At 49.1% G+C, this 18,024-nt stretch overlaps 1 protein-coding gene across 1 annotated transcript; it reads right to left on the bottom strand.

The window, feature by feature from the left end:
• Window positions 1-11,632: 11,632 nt before the first annotated feature.
• LOC144156074 (uncharacterized) lies at window positions 11,633-16,496 on the bottom strand. The gene has a single exon (XM_077687863.1). The coding sequence runs from the start codon at window positions 16,473-16,475 to the stop codon at window positions 15,234-15,236; it is 1,242 nt and encodes a 413-aa protein (XP_077543989.1). The 5' UTR covers window positions 16,476-16,496; the 3' UTR covers window positions 11,633-15,233.
• Window positions 16,497-18,024: the final 1,528 nt, after the last annotated feature.

Here is an 18,024-nt window from a genome sequence, read left to right as displayed (position 1 = left end):
TGGAGGCGAAAAGCAAAAACGCCCGTGTGTACGAGATTTCGGCGCGCGTTAAAGATCCCCAGGGGGTCAAAATTAATCCGGAGCCCTCCACTACGGCGCGCCTCATCGCCTGCGTTGCGTCGGCGCGTTAAACCCCACAATCAATCAATCAATCACTACATGAAGCTGACACGGCAAGGGCCGGGCGGCAAAACGCGAGGAGGGGAGAGACAGAGACAGAAGGGGGGCAATTCCGACTGTTAACGATCTTGCATTGTTCCTGTCTGACCCCATTTGAGATTAAAATTGCCAGACCAGCCTTCAGCTAGACAGGCAGTGACTATGGGGACAGGAATTCTGACGTCGTGCCGGGGGCCGCTTTGCCGCAGGCAGTAGGTTCCCCTAGCTGCTGTGCACTGTTCTGCTGATTCATAATTTTCTTTTTCAGCTAAGCCGTGATCGCTGCATTTTGAACAGCAGAGTGGGCGAGCGGATTAGACGCTGCTCTAACCAGCAGAGCTGGTCAGCAGCCTCAGGGTAGTCAGTTATACCCGTAAGCGCGCATTAAGTGTGGCCACCACGAGTATATGAGGCGTATTTTTTCGAAGTGAGCCAAATCCACCTAACGCGAATTCGAGGAACAAGCGGAAGTTTGTTACCGGACCTAAATGCAACGCTGTCAAAGCTATTATATGATATGTTATATTTTTATGTCAGCTAGGAGAAATTTGTCAGCTAGGAATAGGTCACAAGTAATTAAAAATTATGCGGTGAATTCGAACAATATTGGAGTGATAAGTTTGGATTTGGCCCGTATATTGAATTGAAACAAGTTGATGCAGCATATTCTTATGAAAACTTTATATAAATTGACTTTCAAGAATGGTGTGGTTGAGTTTTGGCAGGAACGGCATTAAACATATGCAAAAGATCTTCAAGAATAGTAGAACTATGCATGAAGAGAAGGTGAGTCCTCTTGGCACCATTAGCAGCTCCTTTCGAATTCTTCTTGTGCACGCCTGAAGGCACCCACGAAGTAAGCAAGCTCTTCGTCACCTTGCTATGAATTTACAAAACGCTTCAGAAGAAGGCTGTTCATATCTTCTTCACCCTTATGAAGTTTCGTACTCTCAGACGGCGGGGGGGATTTGCCAGGGCTTGTAAGCGGCGGCTATTTACCGCTGGCAGTGCTCGTATGGGCAGTCCCTTATGCAACAGATTGAAGATCTGAAGTTTACTTTGAAACTCATGGGCACCATTTTTTGCTTCTTCTGAACCCATTTCAAACAAAACGTTGAAAACGTTTGTTTTTCTTGCCTACATTTTTTTCGTTAGTAAAGAGGCTAAATGCAATCTTCCTTTCCAGCTCGTGGCAGCTTCCTATGAAGCATGAAGCGGGCGAGTTCTAAAACGATCGACAGTAACTTCAGTCCTGTGACCCACAAGGCTCTACAAGTTCCCATTGAATCCAGTGGAACCCATACATTATTACCCGCCCCCTTCTTTGTTACACCTCCATGAGAATGACCCGACTGGACCGCTGAGTGCGTACAGAATGCCAATACGTAAGTGAAAGACCGCGCTCCACGCTATTGACAGACAGTGTACGCGGAGGCACTTCCTTAGTGGCGGGTTCACTGGGCATAGCAAACCTTGCAGACAAGCTATAGTTGACAACTTCTCTGAGAGAGGTTTGTTGGAGTCCCATTGGGAGCCACCAGAAAATTATAGTTTCCCACACTCCGTCCACAAGAAAGGCGGCAAAAAAGAGAGGAGATCATTGAGCCACTTTCGTTTGCTTCAATTCAAGTGGCTTGTTCTGTCGGACAGTTAAAGAAGTCTCTGTTGCAAATACTGCGCATTGTTCGCAACGGGCAGACTATAGAGGTTACCAAAAAATGTGCGTTTTCAAAAACTTGTGACGAAGCCGCTCACAAAATTTGGGAGGCTACCAAGCAAGAATGGTGATCTTCCTCTGACTGAAGCCACCAGATACCACAAGGAAGCAGTGCACTTTCTTGCGTGTGCTGTTGCACCAGAAAAAAATGTCGCCAACCAAGTTTCCAACCAGCGTCTTCTCCAAGTGCGTGAGAACAGAAACCGCCTGCTACCTATCATTGAATACATAATGGCGTCAAGGCATACCGCTGCGCGGACATAGAGACGATGGCATGCTCCTCGACTTCTCACAAGAGGCTTCGTCAGTCGCTAGCGAGGGCAATTTTCGCGAACTTTTGCGCTTTCGGGTCTCCAGTGGTGACAAAGAACTTGAGAAGCATCTTGCCAACGTGTTATCTCGGGCCATTTATATCAGAAAGACGACTCAGAATGAGCTGGTGCTGCGGGGAAGAAGTCCTTGCTAGGATCCTTCAACAGGTGCAAGAAGCCGGCATGTACAGTGTCATGTTCGATGAAAACACTGACGTCGCCATGGGCGTCGCCAGGATTTTGCCTTGAGGGGGGCAAGCCCATTGAATAGCAGAGAGAGAGAGGGCTGGGAGGAGGGGGAAAGTGCTGGTGTGGCTTGAGGGTGGCAAGTGCCCCTTTTGCACCTCCCTGCCGACGCCTATGGACGTAGCCCATATGTCGCAGTTATGTCTTGTTCTGCGATATGTCCATAACAACATGTTTCAAGAAGTCTGTGCAGTTCGTAGACATTCGTATACCGGTGGACAGGGTATTGGAACCGGTATAAGCGAACCCGTTGTGACAGGAAGGGTGCTCGGAGAACAACTTATTAAGGGTCTGAAGGCGTGATCTTGGAAAGTGTGTTGGTATAATTACGGATGGCTGCAGCGTCATGGCCTCTCAGGTTGATGGCGCTGTATCTGAAATGAAGCGCCCTGCACCCACTGCTGTGTACTGTCCTTGCTTTAACCATGAGCTTAACTTGTCGTTGTCAAAATTATCAAGGCTCCAGCCCATTAGGAACGCTGTTGGTGTTATGGAGGTAATTTCCTTCTTTACAGCGTGACCTAAACGGACTGTCGTTCTGAAGGCCATTCTTGGTGGCCAACTTAAAAGCCTCCGCGAGACAAGATGGGCTCGAGTGGCACGACAGTCTCATCCGGGTTTGAGATTCACTCGGGAGCGGGGCGAAAGCTCTGGATAATGTTTCCAGCTGGACAGAAATGTAGCTCTGCGAAAGCTACGGCACTGCGTGCAGCTATCAGCGACGGCGAATATGCTTGGCGGGTATGCTAATACGCATACGCTTTAATTCGCTTAGTCGGCTCTTCCAAAAACAGTGCGTTGACGTGCGAACTGCTAAGAATGCATTGGGAGGCACCATGGTGGTTCTGGATAACCGCGGAGTGGACTTGGCCGAAGCACTTTCCAAGCTTTTACGCCGTCGCTTTGGCGGATGATGTGGAAACGGAGATTCGATCCCCTCGCGTAACTAAAAGACAGACGAGCAGGTGCAACGCGCCTGCGCTTGATGTAGAGAGCTACTACCGTCGGCAGTGTACATCCCATTGCTGGACAGTGTGCTGACCGATTTAAAATCGAGATTCAGAATTGAAGCGGAGAGTTTCTACGAACTGTTCATCTGTGTGGCGTCTCTGATATGCGCTACAAAAGAAGACGACAACAAATCTCTCGCAAATATTGCCGAGCGATATTCCGCTTTTGTGGCGACAAATGCCTCAACGACCGCAAAGGTCACGCTGAGCTACGTTTATGCAGGGGTTTATCCAGAATTTCGATTTTGAGCGGGGAAGGGGGGGGGGGGGGGGTCGAAGTCCTCCTAGGGGGTGTTGAGGGGATGTTAGAGGGGTGTGTATAAATCCGTGGGCAGGGTGCTCGTGCACATGGTTGTGGAATCATTTTTTTTTTTTGGAGGGGGGTGTCGAAATTCTTCTGGGGGTGTTGGAGGGGGGTGTATAAATCCCTGTGTTTATGGAGCCAGAAATGGAAGTGCGAGGGTGGAGACGGAGCGAAAGTTCCCACTACTGCTCTTGGGGCGCTGGGCGTGTGCGACAGGGAAGTATTTCCTTTAATCCATACCAGGCGCGTAGCCAAGATTTTTTTAGGGGGGGGGGGCTAAGGTTGTTCTCACGCCCCCCCCCCCTCCCCAATGAAAAAAAAAGCGTGGTAGTTTACATGTTTTGTTCATTAAAAAGACTGCATTGTCCTAAGCAATGATACTAGTTTTATCACCAACTTCACAGGAATAGTCGAGATATTAAATAGAACATATGAAGCCGTGGTGAATCCCCGCCAACTTTCTCGCGATTTCTCTATGACATCACAGGGTCTCGTTCGTACGATTGGCGCCCAACGACCTAAGCCACTGCCAAGGAACATGATTGCGCGGTTGTAGAGTGGCCTCCACTGATCCTATCATTTGATTTCTAACGCGAAGTTAATACACTCATAACTACTTTTTAGTGCTGACCTATATACATCACTCCTGCCCATATTACGTCACTGCAGCGCTAAATATGAGTTTTTGATATTTGTTGCATTGTTTCGGTTGAAAAACGTCTGTGAGTCTGTGACTGGAAAGGAGCGCGTGAGTTACCGAAGCTAGTTCTACCGAATCGAACGAGGCTGTATCTTGTCTTCATATGGCCCCTTTAGGATCTCTCTCATGACATTGGTGTTGATTATGATGGTATTGGCGCCAGGTGAAGTTGTAAACGGGGAAAAAATCCGCAGACCGCGTGGTGCAAATCTGTTCCCGTGATACGGGAGTACCGGGACGTATTGCACGCACGGGCATCTTGTGCAGGCATTGCATTAAATAGCCATTGTTTCATGTGATTACTTGCTTTATTTCAACGTGTGGAGTATGATGAGTGTGAGACCCGCAATAAAATGACGTGGGCCGTAAGAATGAGTTTTTTTTATTTAGTTCTTCTTGTCCAAAATGCAGAATAAAAATTTTTTGCATATAAGCGTTCTACACCCGTACAGCAGCTTTCAGTGCAAGGCCAATGAAGCTCATTCTGTGCAGTCTACATCGAATTCATGCCCTTAGGTTATGTGTAACGCAGGTCTTATCTTAAGAAAAAAAAAAACGACAGGCTATGAATTTTGCCTACAATAAACGTTATACCACTAGCAAAAATTTCAGCAAATACTAACCCTATATAAACACACAGACATCTCGCACAAGACCAGCGCTGTTAACGGCGAAAATTACACGAACATGGCAGGATTAGCCCTCAAGCAAAGCGGAATAATTCAGCCATCGGTATTTGTTAAGCCATGCCAGTTAAAATTTCCTCTGATGTTTTTGGTCTCAACGCAATCCATCTCATAGCTTCTATCAGGACTCCGGGCAGACATGAGAAGCTGGTGCTTTGTAACATAGTGAATCTGGTTGACAATTCGGCACAGCCCAAATGTCGAGTCTGCTGTAATGAGCTCCTCTATTGTGTTCTGAAATAGTTGCATTATTCTCTGTCAAGTATTCAATGCTTCGTGCATAAATGCCCTATAGCCTGTCTGAAGACGGGCACTATCCAGTAACTTTTCTGGGGAGGCCATTCCCTTTAGGTGTAGGTACCACTCCTGGATAAGGTATGGTAAGTCACTGCAAAGTTGACCATTCAATTCTGTATCGAGCTTTAAATTCAGCAAGATAAAATAATAACGCAAAGACGGCGGTGTCTGGCCATACTCTGTGGTTAGGCATGTTATGTGCAAGTTGAGCAAAATATTGCTGTGTTCGGAATTTTGCCGTGAGATCTGAGGAAGGAGTTATAATAAGGTCCTACCATTTTGATTTCAAACTTTAATGGAAGGGTATACTTTTTAGCTCACTCGTGCGCTGCCATTGTTCAGCCGAGTACACGATAAAACAGCATTTGGAGTGTATGAGCATGGTTGCCTCTGGAATGTATAGGGCGTGCAGGAATTTTGTAGTTTCCTTTGAAGACTCGGGAAATGGAAATGATATTGGGAAGATCCTTGATCCACCAGAGAACGGAGCATTGGGCAGTTGTACAGAGCCAGCAGCACCTCCTTCGCGCGTGGTGCGATGCTTTTGTTTCCCGGAGTCCACTAAGAAAACATGCGTAATGGCATGGCCCCGCATACATAAATGCTACAGATTGCCGTTTTTCAGGGTGAAGCAGACAGTAATGGCACATTTACGGTATTTTCTTGGTTGACAGCGACCGTCATGTTCACCTTTCAGGCTACGACATGATAGATTTGCTAAAAATTGCGAAGTTTTTTACAGTGATAATTTCACGGTCATATTGGTTATTAAGCAATGCTGACGATTGCTCAAAATTACCTTCATTCGACGTTTTAGAATGTATACGTAACAGTTGTGGATCCAGGCAGAAAGAATCACATTAGCGTGCACCCGTATACGGGAGGGGAGGGGGGGGGGCGGCGGAGGTGTGCTGGTGCTTTTGATAGGGACTGTGGTCTGTAGACTGTTTGTTTAATTACGAAATTCTGTTGTCATGGCAGACCGATTGAGCATTGAAAGAACGATACGTCTACGCACACAGAACTTCGAAGGCCAGGAAGCGCTAACGAAAAATTCTGCCACAACGGCACGTACGTTTCTGCGCCACGATTACGAATGTCCTTCACTTGCTCACGCTGCATGATGATTTTAAAGTTGGGTGAAGCAGTGGATGCAAGCGTTGGTATGAAACGCGGTGACAAAAGTCTCGATAACGGGTACACCATGCGACAGCGGCTACTTCACATGGAGTTGTGTCCCTGTAAAAGCAAACTACTAAAACTGCAGCGAGAACTAATATATTTTTAACTCTTCATGTACCGATACTAATGCTGCCCCGATACACGCTGAGTATCCCCCTCCAAGATTGTGCATAATAAAATATTTAGGCGTTTATACGAGTTGAATTAACGTTTTCGTTCATTGAAAGTCACCTATCCGCTTCACCGTGGGCACTTCTTTCAACGACCAATTCAAACGCAAATATTGCATTCGAAATAAAACAAGACACACATTTTGTATCTCACAGAAACAAAGGTGCTGTAACATCGTGTAAATTTAGGAAGTGATCAATTCACCTACACCGCACAACTAAGGCACAGCAACCTCCATCGCCAAAAGACATCAGTGATCATTCATGCAAGGAAAAATCAATGGAAGAAAATGACTTACAATTTGGGGCCTGTTTTGTGTGTTGGCACTTGGAACATGAGCTTCTCAAAGGCATGGGCGCTTCTGTCCTTGCAGCATATTGCTGTTGCTGTGTCTCAATTAGGCCCCTGAATATACACTGCTCCGGGCAGCGGCCGCCCAGGTAAAAAGCGGCCGTGGACGCAATGGAGGGGCTTTAGTTGTGACCGAGGTTGAAGATGGCCATCGGTTCTTTGTTACTGTCGCGATTTCCGTCTGCCTGTGGCAGGGCTAGTGACTGTCGTGCCCTCACGTTTAGGATAAAGTCTGGAACGGGCTCGGTGAGACGCAGCGCGCCCTTTTTGTTGAACCGCTGTTCTCCAATTTCGTAGGTTAGGGAAAAATACCGCCGAACAAATCTGCCTAATCGCGGAGGTGAAAATGACTGTCGCAACACCGCTTTCAGAAGGGGGCACGCAGTGCGCGCAATCTGTGACCACACCAACAACACCCTCGCGGGCTCGACAGAAACGTGAAAAAGGGACGCGCGGAAGAGGGGCATACTTTGCTGTGCGCCCTGCCCTCGCTCACAAAGGCCCTTTGCCCACGCACGACATTCATGCAGGTAAACCCCACATTTCGCCCAATACGCGGCCCCTGCATCGCATTCTTCAATTACCTTGCAGGAGTCTTCAATGTCTGCGTGCACGGCCGCTCGATCTCCCCCTTTTTAGGAGATGGAGCGGCCGTGGTCTGCCACCACCGCTTGCATGTTGTTCTGCTTAACATACAATAATCGTCTGTTTCCTGCTAGCTCCCTTTAGGCCCTTCATCGTACCAGTATTCACCCGTCAATAGCCGGCGGTCCCTCTTCTTTTCCGTCGCGAGTTAGTGAGGACCACTCCTTGCTTCCTCGTCTGCTTGGATGTGTTGACTCGTAATCTTCCTCGTCCATACCGTGACGAGTCAATCTCTCTCCTGAGAACAACTCAGCCGGCCAATTATTCTTTGTGTGGCGACATGTCACGCACAAAGGGACACAACGCTCCCGCGCGCTGAGCTTACCCGAAGGCGCGATCGGTTTTGGGGCTGCGCTTCGTTTTGTGTAAGCAAGAATGCGTAGGGCAAGCATTTAGTCATGCATGTTTCTTGCGAAAGATATGCGCCTGTGTTCACAGGCGACGCACCAGGCAAAACAGGCAACACGGCGCCGGCCCGAAAAATTTCGGGAGGGGGGGCTGAAGCCCGGTCAGGCCTCCCCTGGCTACGCCACTGAGGAGGGGGGGGGGTGCAGTGAAAATTTTGGGGAGGGGGGGGGTTTGAACCCGCCATACCCCCCCCCCTGGCTACGCCACATATATCCATACCTTCCCGCAAAAGCTGGCCACCCTAACTGTGAGCGTTATGTACGTTTTTTCTCTGCTCTACGTACGCCGTTTGAAGACTTGTATGCGCTCTCAAATGAGCGAAGGGAGCTTGACTGGACTGACATATTGTTACATACTAGCTCATAGAGACATCGCAGTTGACACGACAGAAGTAATTCAGTAGCTCGCATATGTTGGATCTTTACAGGTTAATTGCTACTTGATGACATGTATAACAAAACCTTGAACCTTTTTATAACAATTAAATGAACATGTTTGTTCTAGGCGTGTATAAATATTATCTTTTGGTATAGTACGTGATGATTTTCGGTTTTTCTGTTGTTTTTTTGTTAAGGTTGTCGCCTGTTTTTTATGTGTTTGTATGTTTCTTTTTACTAGACGTTATTGTAGTGGCTTTGCTTCTCTCCACATATCTAAACAATATTGGAATTTTGATGTCGTAGTGTTTACTTGTTCTCCGTGACTCATGACTTCATCTAGTTCCCCATATAGGCATTGATCGGCAGGAGCTTTAGGGAAACGAAGAAACCGCCGCTCTCTGCTGGTAAAGCCCCAACCACATGGAGCGATTTTGCGAGCGACTTGGGGCGCGACGCGACTAGCGACGAACTACTTTTCGCCGCGCACCAAGTCGCTCATCGAATCGCTCGGTTCTGGGCGGCCAGAAACAGTCGCTCGCCTCCCGGAAGTAGCCTCAGCGACTAGCCAATAGGAGAGCCCCTACGTAAGCACGCAACCTCCGGTTTTGAAAGAGAACGGGGGGAAGATTTTGCAAATCCACGCAGACGACGTTTGCGGTGCAGCGGCGAAGAAAGCTTTGCGTGGCAAAGCTTGTGTACACGCTGAAGCAGAAGCAAGAAGGCTCCCGCTCACACTGGGTGAGACCCGTGTGGGAAAAACGACGTCAAGAAAGCGAATTCACGGCGTTCATGTTGGAGCCGAGAAACGAGGCGCAGAAGGAAAAGCGTGCGCTATCGCTAACCCAAACCAGTTTGAGAGATGCAATGAAGTGCAAAAAGCAAGGTAGAAAGGCGTAATACTTTTTAGTCATGCTTTTTATGACAAATGAACACAAAAAAATGATCGCAAACAGCGTACCAAGCGCGTTACTATGCGCAGTGCGGAAACATTGAAATCGCCATCCTCAGTCGCATGCTCAGTCGCGCGAGCCGTCGCTGTCATGTGGTTGCCTCGGCGAGCGACTTCGGTTCGGCGACTGCGGATCCTAGTCGCGTCGCTCGTCGCGTCGCTGGAAAAATCGCTCCATGTGGTTAGCGCTTAAATGTTGCTTGTATATTTTTTCTAATTTCCCCTCGGGTTGATATTTGTAGCCGATATTATCCAGATTCCTGTATTTAATTTGTGTTCTAGCTTTTAGGGCACAATGTCATAACCATAGCCATGTGTCAATAAAAAATTGAGCCCATCTCCCCACGAGGGGGGACTCGATGCGTCGCGTATACATATAGGGGGTGGGTGTATTGTGTTAACGTTAGTGTTCGGGGGGTGGTGGTGGGCTGGTAGTGAATGTGTTAACTATTATTGCTTATTACTATTAATTATTATTATTTCTTTCATATATTAATTATTACTTTCGTGATTTTGCGACTCGAGTCCCCCCTCGTGGAGAGATGGGCCCAATTTTTCTTTTTTTTTTTTTTGTGACGCAAGAAGTGAAGGCAAGGAGTAGGTTGTTTTATTTATTTATTTGTTGCTGTTGTCGTTGTATTGGACGCTGAGAACGACGGCTTCGTGGTCGCTAAAGTGTACTGTTAAGGGGTCTTTAAGCAGTGGTCGTGCGTTGCAGCAACTGGTGAAGACGAGATCGATGCAACTGCTGCCGTGTATCACAGCTTCTTGACGTAGTTTGAATGAGTCAAGGATATAAGGTGCGTTCGTAGCCTTTCATTCTGTGTCGCTTTTGTGGCGCAGTGGGAAGAGCACCATGTACCTCGCGTTCCGCCCACAGGGTCGTGGGATCGAAACCAGGCGCCGATAACTAGCAAGGCTTGGTAGTGGGCTAGTTGGTGTTTTAGCATCTTGAAGTGCAGAGGTGCGCTGCCTGACACGAAACGTAGGACAGGGTTAATACCACAAAAACGTGGTGCGCCTCACCTTCTGTTTTTGTGGTATTAACCCTGTCCTACGTTTCGTGTCAGGCAGCGCACCTCTGCACTTCAAGATGCCGATAACTATTATTTTTTATATATATAGTGTAGGGGGAGGGGTGCGGACCTGTTGTTGAGAGCGAGGAGGGTAGCGTGATGCGGGAGAGGAGGAGTGGGGGAGAGGGCGCACCTGCGCGCTGAGCTGTTGCGGACGGATTGCGGACGCTACATGTGAGTTAAAGGGACACTGAAGTGAATTTGTCAAGCTCCCGTTTTTGCTTGCACTGCGTAGACTGGCTCAAATTAGCACACTTTTCATCGTTTATCCGGTTGACAAATCGGTAATTATTTTACAAAGCGCGAAAGAAGAAAAACTACCATGCGCGGTTTGCGGCGGCCGCACCAACTAAGGCTGTGACGTTGGGAGGAGGGGCGCCGTGATTGGACGATGCCAAAGATTAGCAATCACACAAGTTTCGGTTTCGGTTTCGGTTCTGTAAAACATAACCAATGGCGTTGTTGGATGGGCATTCTCAATATCTCAGTAATCATCGTACCGCGCTTCTGCCATGTTGTCGGCTGTAAAATGCACAAGATAAGCCTCCCAGGACGGCTTGTCGTAGCATTCACTAGCCGAGACCTGCGCAGTGCATGAACGCCCTCCGCGTACCCGCAGCCGCCCAAATGTCATGCGCTTTTCCCCCATATTTGGAGCTTGCCTCCCTCATGCCTGTATCGTAAAAGGCGTGTTCGCACCAGGCCAAGGGTCTGTTCATTCTGGCCTGTGCCCACTGCCTGCAAGCAGTCGGTGCTTATGGCAACAGCACGCCAACGAGAACTCGCTAGCGCGCCACTGCCAGCCTGCGCGCGTTTTGTGAACTAGTTCGTGTAGCCATGAACGTTGCGGCCCAAAAAAAGGTGAACTCAATATAGAAAACATCGGCGGAAAACAAAAAAGTTACCTTCCAAAAAAAAAAAAAAAAGCACGTAACCGCGGTGATTCGAACTCGTGACTTGCAAAACATTTGCGGTGACATACCTAACGCCTCAGACAACTGAGCCACGGAGCCTTTTTTTTTTTTCTTTAATGCCGGTCTTCGACACAACACAGAAACACAAAACAAACTTATTCACATGAGCAACTCGAGCGACAAGCCACCAACCTATATGAAGGCTGATGTCTCTCTAAAATTCCCTAAGCATAGTCAATGGTTCTATCCTTGACAGCCACTCAGGAGTGTATGCCTTGCGCTTCTGGACTTCTACGTACTGGGATATAGACTCACGAAACCATTGCCGCGTAGGGCGGGCGTCCACATCACCGTGGAGCCAGGCCATGCGCGAGCGCCATATGCTATGCAAGGCCACCAACATAACGAGGTCCAAGGGCGCCCCCTCCTCGTTTTCGACCGCTAGATAGCGTATGCCATGGGGGCTCAGCGGGAAATCTTTATGCAGGGTCCTCTGGAGGACATCCCACAAAAATACCGCAGCCCAACAATGCAGAAAAACGTGCTCTATCGTTTCTGGTTGTTTACAAATTGAACACTGAGTTCCCCATGGCACAGATATCCCTCTATCCTGCATCCAGGTTCCAACAGACAAGGTGCCTGTGTGTAATTTGAAGAAAAAGGTTTTCACACCAGAGTGAACCTCCATTCTTTTGACGCGCTTTAGCACATTTTGGCCTGGCCCAGCACGGTAATTATATCTATACATAGGGACGGGGAAAACAACATCGCAAATGTCCTTATACAGTTTTTTGCGTGTCACAGAGGACAGGTACTCGCCAGAAAAACGTGCGAATAGAAAACGGGCCGTCATAACTATTTCCTTAAAATACCCATACACGCCACCTGGCATGCACCATGTTGATACTACATATTCCGGCATAGCACGCGCCAGCCGTACTTGCATGACACTCTGCAAGAACGGGTCACGAACATCTCGCCAAAACAAAAACCGGTTTACCAGCTGTCGCACATAAAGGTGCGCCAGCCCCAAGCCACCATCTCGGACTCTCCGAAACAGGTTTGTTCTGCTGCACCTCTCCCATGTTGAGCCCCAAACGAACACCGCAAATACCCGGTGAAGCCTTTGGACGTTGATTCGCGAACAATGCAGTACCTGCATGATATACCAAATCTTCGCTACAAAGAATAAGTTACATGCCGTGGCCCTTGCAAAAATTGACAACCTTGCCCCCTTCCATTTCTCGGCCTTCTCCCTCAACGCCATTGTCTGGCTACGCCAGTATGGTTCACTATCCCTGTAATATTCGAGTTCAACGCCCAAGTACTTCACTGGAGTGGTGACCCAACTAATATTAGCGAAGGTTGGCGGTGTTGATGACCATTCCCCATGCCAAAATCCTAGGCACTTTGCCCAGTTCACAAAACTACCCGTCACCATGCCAAACTTTTTGACAGTGTCAACTACCAACTGAACGCTTTCTTCGTTCATACAAAAAACGGCAACGTCGTCTGCGTAAGCCAAAAGTTTAACTTCCGACTCATGCAGTCGGAAGCCTTCGATGGCACTATTTCTGATTATACTCATACACAGGGCTTCGATGTATATGCAAAACAATAGGGGGCTGAGGGGGCAGCCCTGGCGCACCGAACGCTGCACTTCAATTGGGGCTCCCAACTTTTTGTTCACGATCAGCCGCGTAGTGCAATTGCGGTACGCCAGGGCGACGCCCTCTTTAATTACAAACCCAACGTTCACATGGTCCAAAATACAAAACAATATCTCGTGTGACACACAGTCAAACGCTTTTTCCAAGTCAATCTGCAGGACTGCCACTCCCGTGTGCAGGGCGTCGCAGCACTCAAGGACACACCTTGCTTTATGGATATTTGTAAAAATATTGCGACCCTTAATTCCGCACGTCTGATGTGGCCCTACTATTTGTTGGACAACACTTTGAAGCCTTTGTGCCAGAACTTTCATAAAGATTTTGTAGTCGACGTTTGTTAATGATATTGGCCGGTACGACTTGACAAATTTAAGTTTCTCCGCTTCATCTGTCTTACGAATGAGGACTGTGTGGGACGTGGAATATGATGGGGGCAGTGTTTTAAGATCATACGCTGCATTAAACAGCTTCGTTAGCACAGGTACCATTTCATATTTAAACATCTTATAAAAAGCAGCGCTTAACCCATCCGGCCCCGGCGACTTTCCCGGGTTCAGGCTTTCAATAGCACATTTCACTTCGTCTTCCGAAATAGGTCGTTCAAGCCAGTCCTTCATTTCATCTTCCAAACGAGGCAGCCCGTCTATGAAATCCCGCTTGAAGCTTTCTGCGTCCACCGCCTTAAGAGCGAACAGTGCTTGGTAATACTCATAAAAAGCATTATCGATTTCGCTTTTTTCACTCGTTACTTTACCCATGTAAGTTATCTCCTTGATCTGATTGCGTCGTGCATGTGCTTTTTCTATTCCGAGCGCACGCTTTGTGGGCGCCTCCCCTACTGCCCATTGCTCTGCTCTCGCGCGTACTAGGGCACCGCGATAGCGTTCTTCGTCAATAAGTTCAAGCTTATGCTTTATCTGTGCTATGTCGTCCTTAAAAACCCCGGGCATTCTGCCCTCCTCTAACGTTAATTTTTGTAGGATGTTTCTAAGCATTCTTTCCTTTTTGGTTTCTTCATATTTAATACAGCTACACCGTTGTATGGCTTTTATTTTTATCTCTTGCTTGCTTAACTCCCACAGCTCCCCGATGTCACTATGTGTTCCATCTAGTTCGGCAGTTTTCTTTCTAACAAACGTCGTAAATGTTTCGTCCTCCAAAAGTTTAGAGTTTAATTTCCATAGGTCCCATGTAAAGGGGGACTCTTCTTTCTTGCCCCCTATCCTGCACTTAACCAAACAATGATCGGAAAAGGAAACCGCGTGCACATCATAGCTTTCGCATTTCTGTATTAAATCCAGCGAAACGTAAATCCTATCCAGCCTCGCGTGGCTGAAACCTTGAAAGTGGGTGAATCGGACTTCTTTTTCCCCGTCTAGACATTGCCCGACATCAACAAGTCCATAATCCGCAACAATTTCGGATAACAAATTGGTACTAGCATTTCTATACGCGTTGTTACTTGTTTTATCCCGGCCAGAAAGTACGCAGTTGAAATCACCTGTTATAATGAGCATTCTGTCTGTATCGACGTGTTGCCTGAGAGTCCCAAAAAATTTTTCCCTCTCTATTACAGCATTTGGAGCGTATACACAGACAATTCGCAAGTTCACATTATCAAGGCTGCAATCACACACAACAAGCCTGCCCGAACGACACGACGTCACACCCTCCACAAGCAGACCCGGCAGTTTCTTCAGCAACAATACACATCCCGCGGAGATCCCCACTGCATGACTTACGCAAGCATAGTACCTCGACGTGAAACGACGCACCATGGCCTCGGTCTCCTCCTCCCCCTCGACTTTCGTCTCCTGAACGGCTACAACGTCAATGTCCTGCTCTGTTAACAGACGGTAAACCTGACTTTGCTTTCGACGTGTCGACAGCCCCCGGACATTTAATGTTGCTACGCTCAGGGACCCACTCATTACTGTTCACTTAATGAAGGCTACGTACAGACCGGGCGCATGGTGCTTACCTGACACGTGAGGACTACGCTACGCGTTCTTAAACGGCGCCAAAGCATCTGGCGGAAGTTGCTGCACTGGCTGCGTCTATGGAGGCCCCCGACCGCGATGGACGTTCGTTCGAGGCTTGGATAACAGCCGTCGCCCCTGGTTCGTTTTCAGTGGCGGCTCCTCGCTGCTGGTTGTGGTTTCGTGGCCGCTCCCTTCACCCGACTTGTCAAGGCTGCGCTTGACTGTGCCTCCTGTACCACCTAGCGTATCCGCGGGCTGGTGCTCGGCGTCCCCCGTTGGCGGCTGAGACGCCGCTGCGGCCGGTCGCTCGGCGTCCCCCGTTGCTGGCTGAGACGCCGCTGCGGCCGGTTGCTCGGCGTCCCCCGTTGCTGGCTGAGACGCCGCTGCGGCCGGTTGCTCGGCGTCCCCCCTTGGTGGCTGAGACGCCCGTGCGGCTTCCTCCTGCGTCCTAGGCTCCGAGCTCTGAGAGAAGTCCGTTGTGCTTGTAGTCTCCTCCGCTGTCGACTGGTGTCCCGTGCCTTCCGCGGCCGCTTCCGCCTCGACCACGTCCATGAGGTGCTCGTCAAGTTCCTCGCGTTGCACAGGCCCCGTGACCGCCGCGTAAGTGCGAACGCACTGCGCTTCCGAGTGGCCGAAACGCCGGCACCGGGAGCAGCGTGGCACTTTGCAGTCTCTGCGGACGTGACCCGTTCCCTGGCAGCGAAGGCATTGCATCGGCCGGCCCGGTGCGACGAGGAGGGCCAGCTCCCCAGCCACCCGAATTTGATGGGGCAAATCTTCCAAAGTCACGCCAGATTTTAGCTTCAGCGTCACCACCCTCGTCGTAGACCCTTTGTCAAGGACACCTTGTACTCGCCATCTTTCTTTGGTGATCTCGATGACCTTGCCGAAGTTAGCGAGTGCTGCCCGGACGTCCTCGTCTTCAACGCCGTGCAGCAGCCAGTGTAGCTTAAGCCTCACTTGGTGGTCTTGCGGGTCGATGACGAGACACCGACGTCCCTTCACCTCCTGCTCGCCGGCCGCTAGCATTTTCTTCGTGGCCTCGGCACTCTTGAAGGTCACCGCCCACACGTGGTTAATTTGGTACGCCCCCAGCGCAATCACGTCGGGGAGCATACCAACACGGGCGAGCATGTCTCGGAAATCCTCTACACGAAACGGTCGGGCTTTCACGTCGCCGTGAAGAAACACCGTATTGGAAACAATACGTCCTGTAGGCAACTGAGGCAAAATAACTTGATACTCACTATCTCCCTTAGCATCTACCCTGTTTCCGCGGCCGACCTGGGCCGCTGTCGCCGCTCCAACGGAGCTCATGATTCCGCGTCCGCACGCTACGGTGGCAAGAGGTGGAATGAGCCACGGAGCCGGACGCGGACGCCTTGCTAATATAGGGTATATATTGTACAACCGGTTTACACTTTTATTTAGTTTTGGCATTTCAAGCAGCTTAGGTGACTATTTGTTGTACTGCGATCGTGCAGTAAGCGTCGCCCGAGTTTCCACAGTAGCTCACGTCTAGCAATTGCATTTCGTAGACGGAAAAGCGTTCGCAGATGCGTAGTCGGGCTGCTGACCGCTGTGCTTGTTCGCCCAGCGAAAAAAAGTGCTTCCCGCGCCCTAGTTTTACGCTGTACGGTAAAAATATCAGTTGATTTTATTTCCTTAGTACCTATATTGACTTCGCTGACTCTTCTCCCGCCTTCAAGAGGCCTTATATTTTCCTACTGGCGTACCAGTCAGCGAAGCGTCGTCGCATGTGCGCTTGCAGGGGTTTCCCCAGGCATCGAATCAAGGGGGGGTGTCTCAATGGCTCCGGGGGGGGGGGGGGGGGGGGTTCATAAACTAGAAAAGCTGTTTTTTATCCGGTTTTTTATTTCTTTAGCTGTTTTTTATTTACTGCCATTTTTTTTAAAATGGCAGTAAGGCACACCCCCGAAAATATCTGGGTTTCGGAGAACTCGTGCACAAAATGTTCTCGTCCTGCAGTTGCTCCCGCACCCACCCGTCACCCGTACCATTCATATGAATGTCACGGTAGCAGGCGAAAGTTTCCATGACTAATCTGCGGCCGTTGAAGCTCCCCTTTTCCTTTACTTTTTTTTTTTTTTTCATTTTCACTACTCCCTGGCTGGTAGCAATGTGCTCGCAGCGTGGTCAGCCTCAAACCACTTTGCCCCTTTCCTTTGAAAGGCTTTTTTGTGTGCACATACGAACTTGCCACGAGCTGTCGAAAAAAAGGAAATAAATACGTGCAACGCTAACAGCAAACTCGGGGGGCGCACTTTTGTTTATTTTGCCCGAGATCGATACTGAAAAAGGTCCATACACAGGACTGACAAGCGTGAAATTTGGGAATTCAAGGGGGGGTGTCCAGAAAAACTAGGGGGGTCTACACACCCCCTAGGGGGGGTGTAGGGAAATCACTGTGCGCTTGTGTGAAGCGACCTTGACTTGGAGCTAGATACAGTGTACAAACAAACCAAGTAAAGAAAGGCACATTCTTTCATTCACAAACGTGTCCTGGCTTCGTTTCAACTAAGCGAACGAATTGCGACCAAGCAATTTTATTTTAACCTCCTTGATTGCGACAACCCGCCGGCGGCCGGCGGACGAAACGCTGGGCCGACTGACTCTGTCGGCCGGGGAGCCGTGCAGTAGCGCAGCCGTGGCGCAGCCAATTGCCAGCTCATCCCCTCCTGACGTCACACGAAAACGCCACAGAAAATGGGCGAGCGTAAAGAGAGGAGGACAGCATTTTCGAATTAGTTTTTCTACTAAATAAAATCGCGTAAACGCGCCTAGAGTGGTCGAAACATGGCCTGGGGACTCCGGACTACAATTTGCGATAGTAATCCCGCAATGT

Source organism: Haemaphysalis longicornis, unplaced genomic scaffold (assembly GCF_048455015.1).
Source record: "Haemaphysalis longicornis isolate Haplotype H1 unplaced genomic scaffold, Haemaphysalis longicornis Haplotype H1 scaffold_1, whole genome shotgun sequence".
Taxonomy (NCBI): Eukaryota; Metazoa; Arthropoda; class Arachnida; order Ixodida; family Ixodidae; genus Haemaphysalis; species Haemaphysalis longicornis.
The sequence above is the reverse complement of the archived record's forward strand: the minus strand, read 5'-3'. Positions and strand labels throughout refer to the sequence as shown.

Bases quoted from the DNA above. Each gene is read 5' to 3' on its own strand.
- LOC144156074 (XM_077687863.1), bottom strand. From the start codon at position 16,475: ATGAGCTCCGTTGGAGCGGCGACAGCGGCCCAGGTCGGCCGCGGAAAC.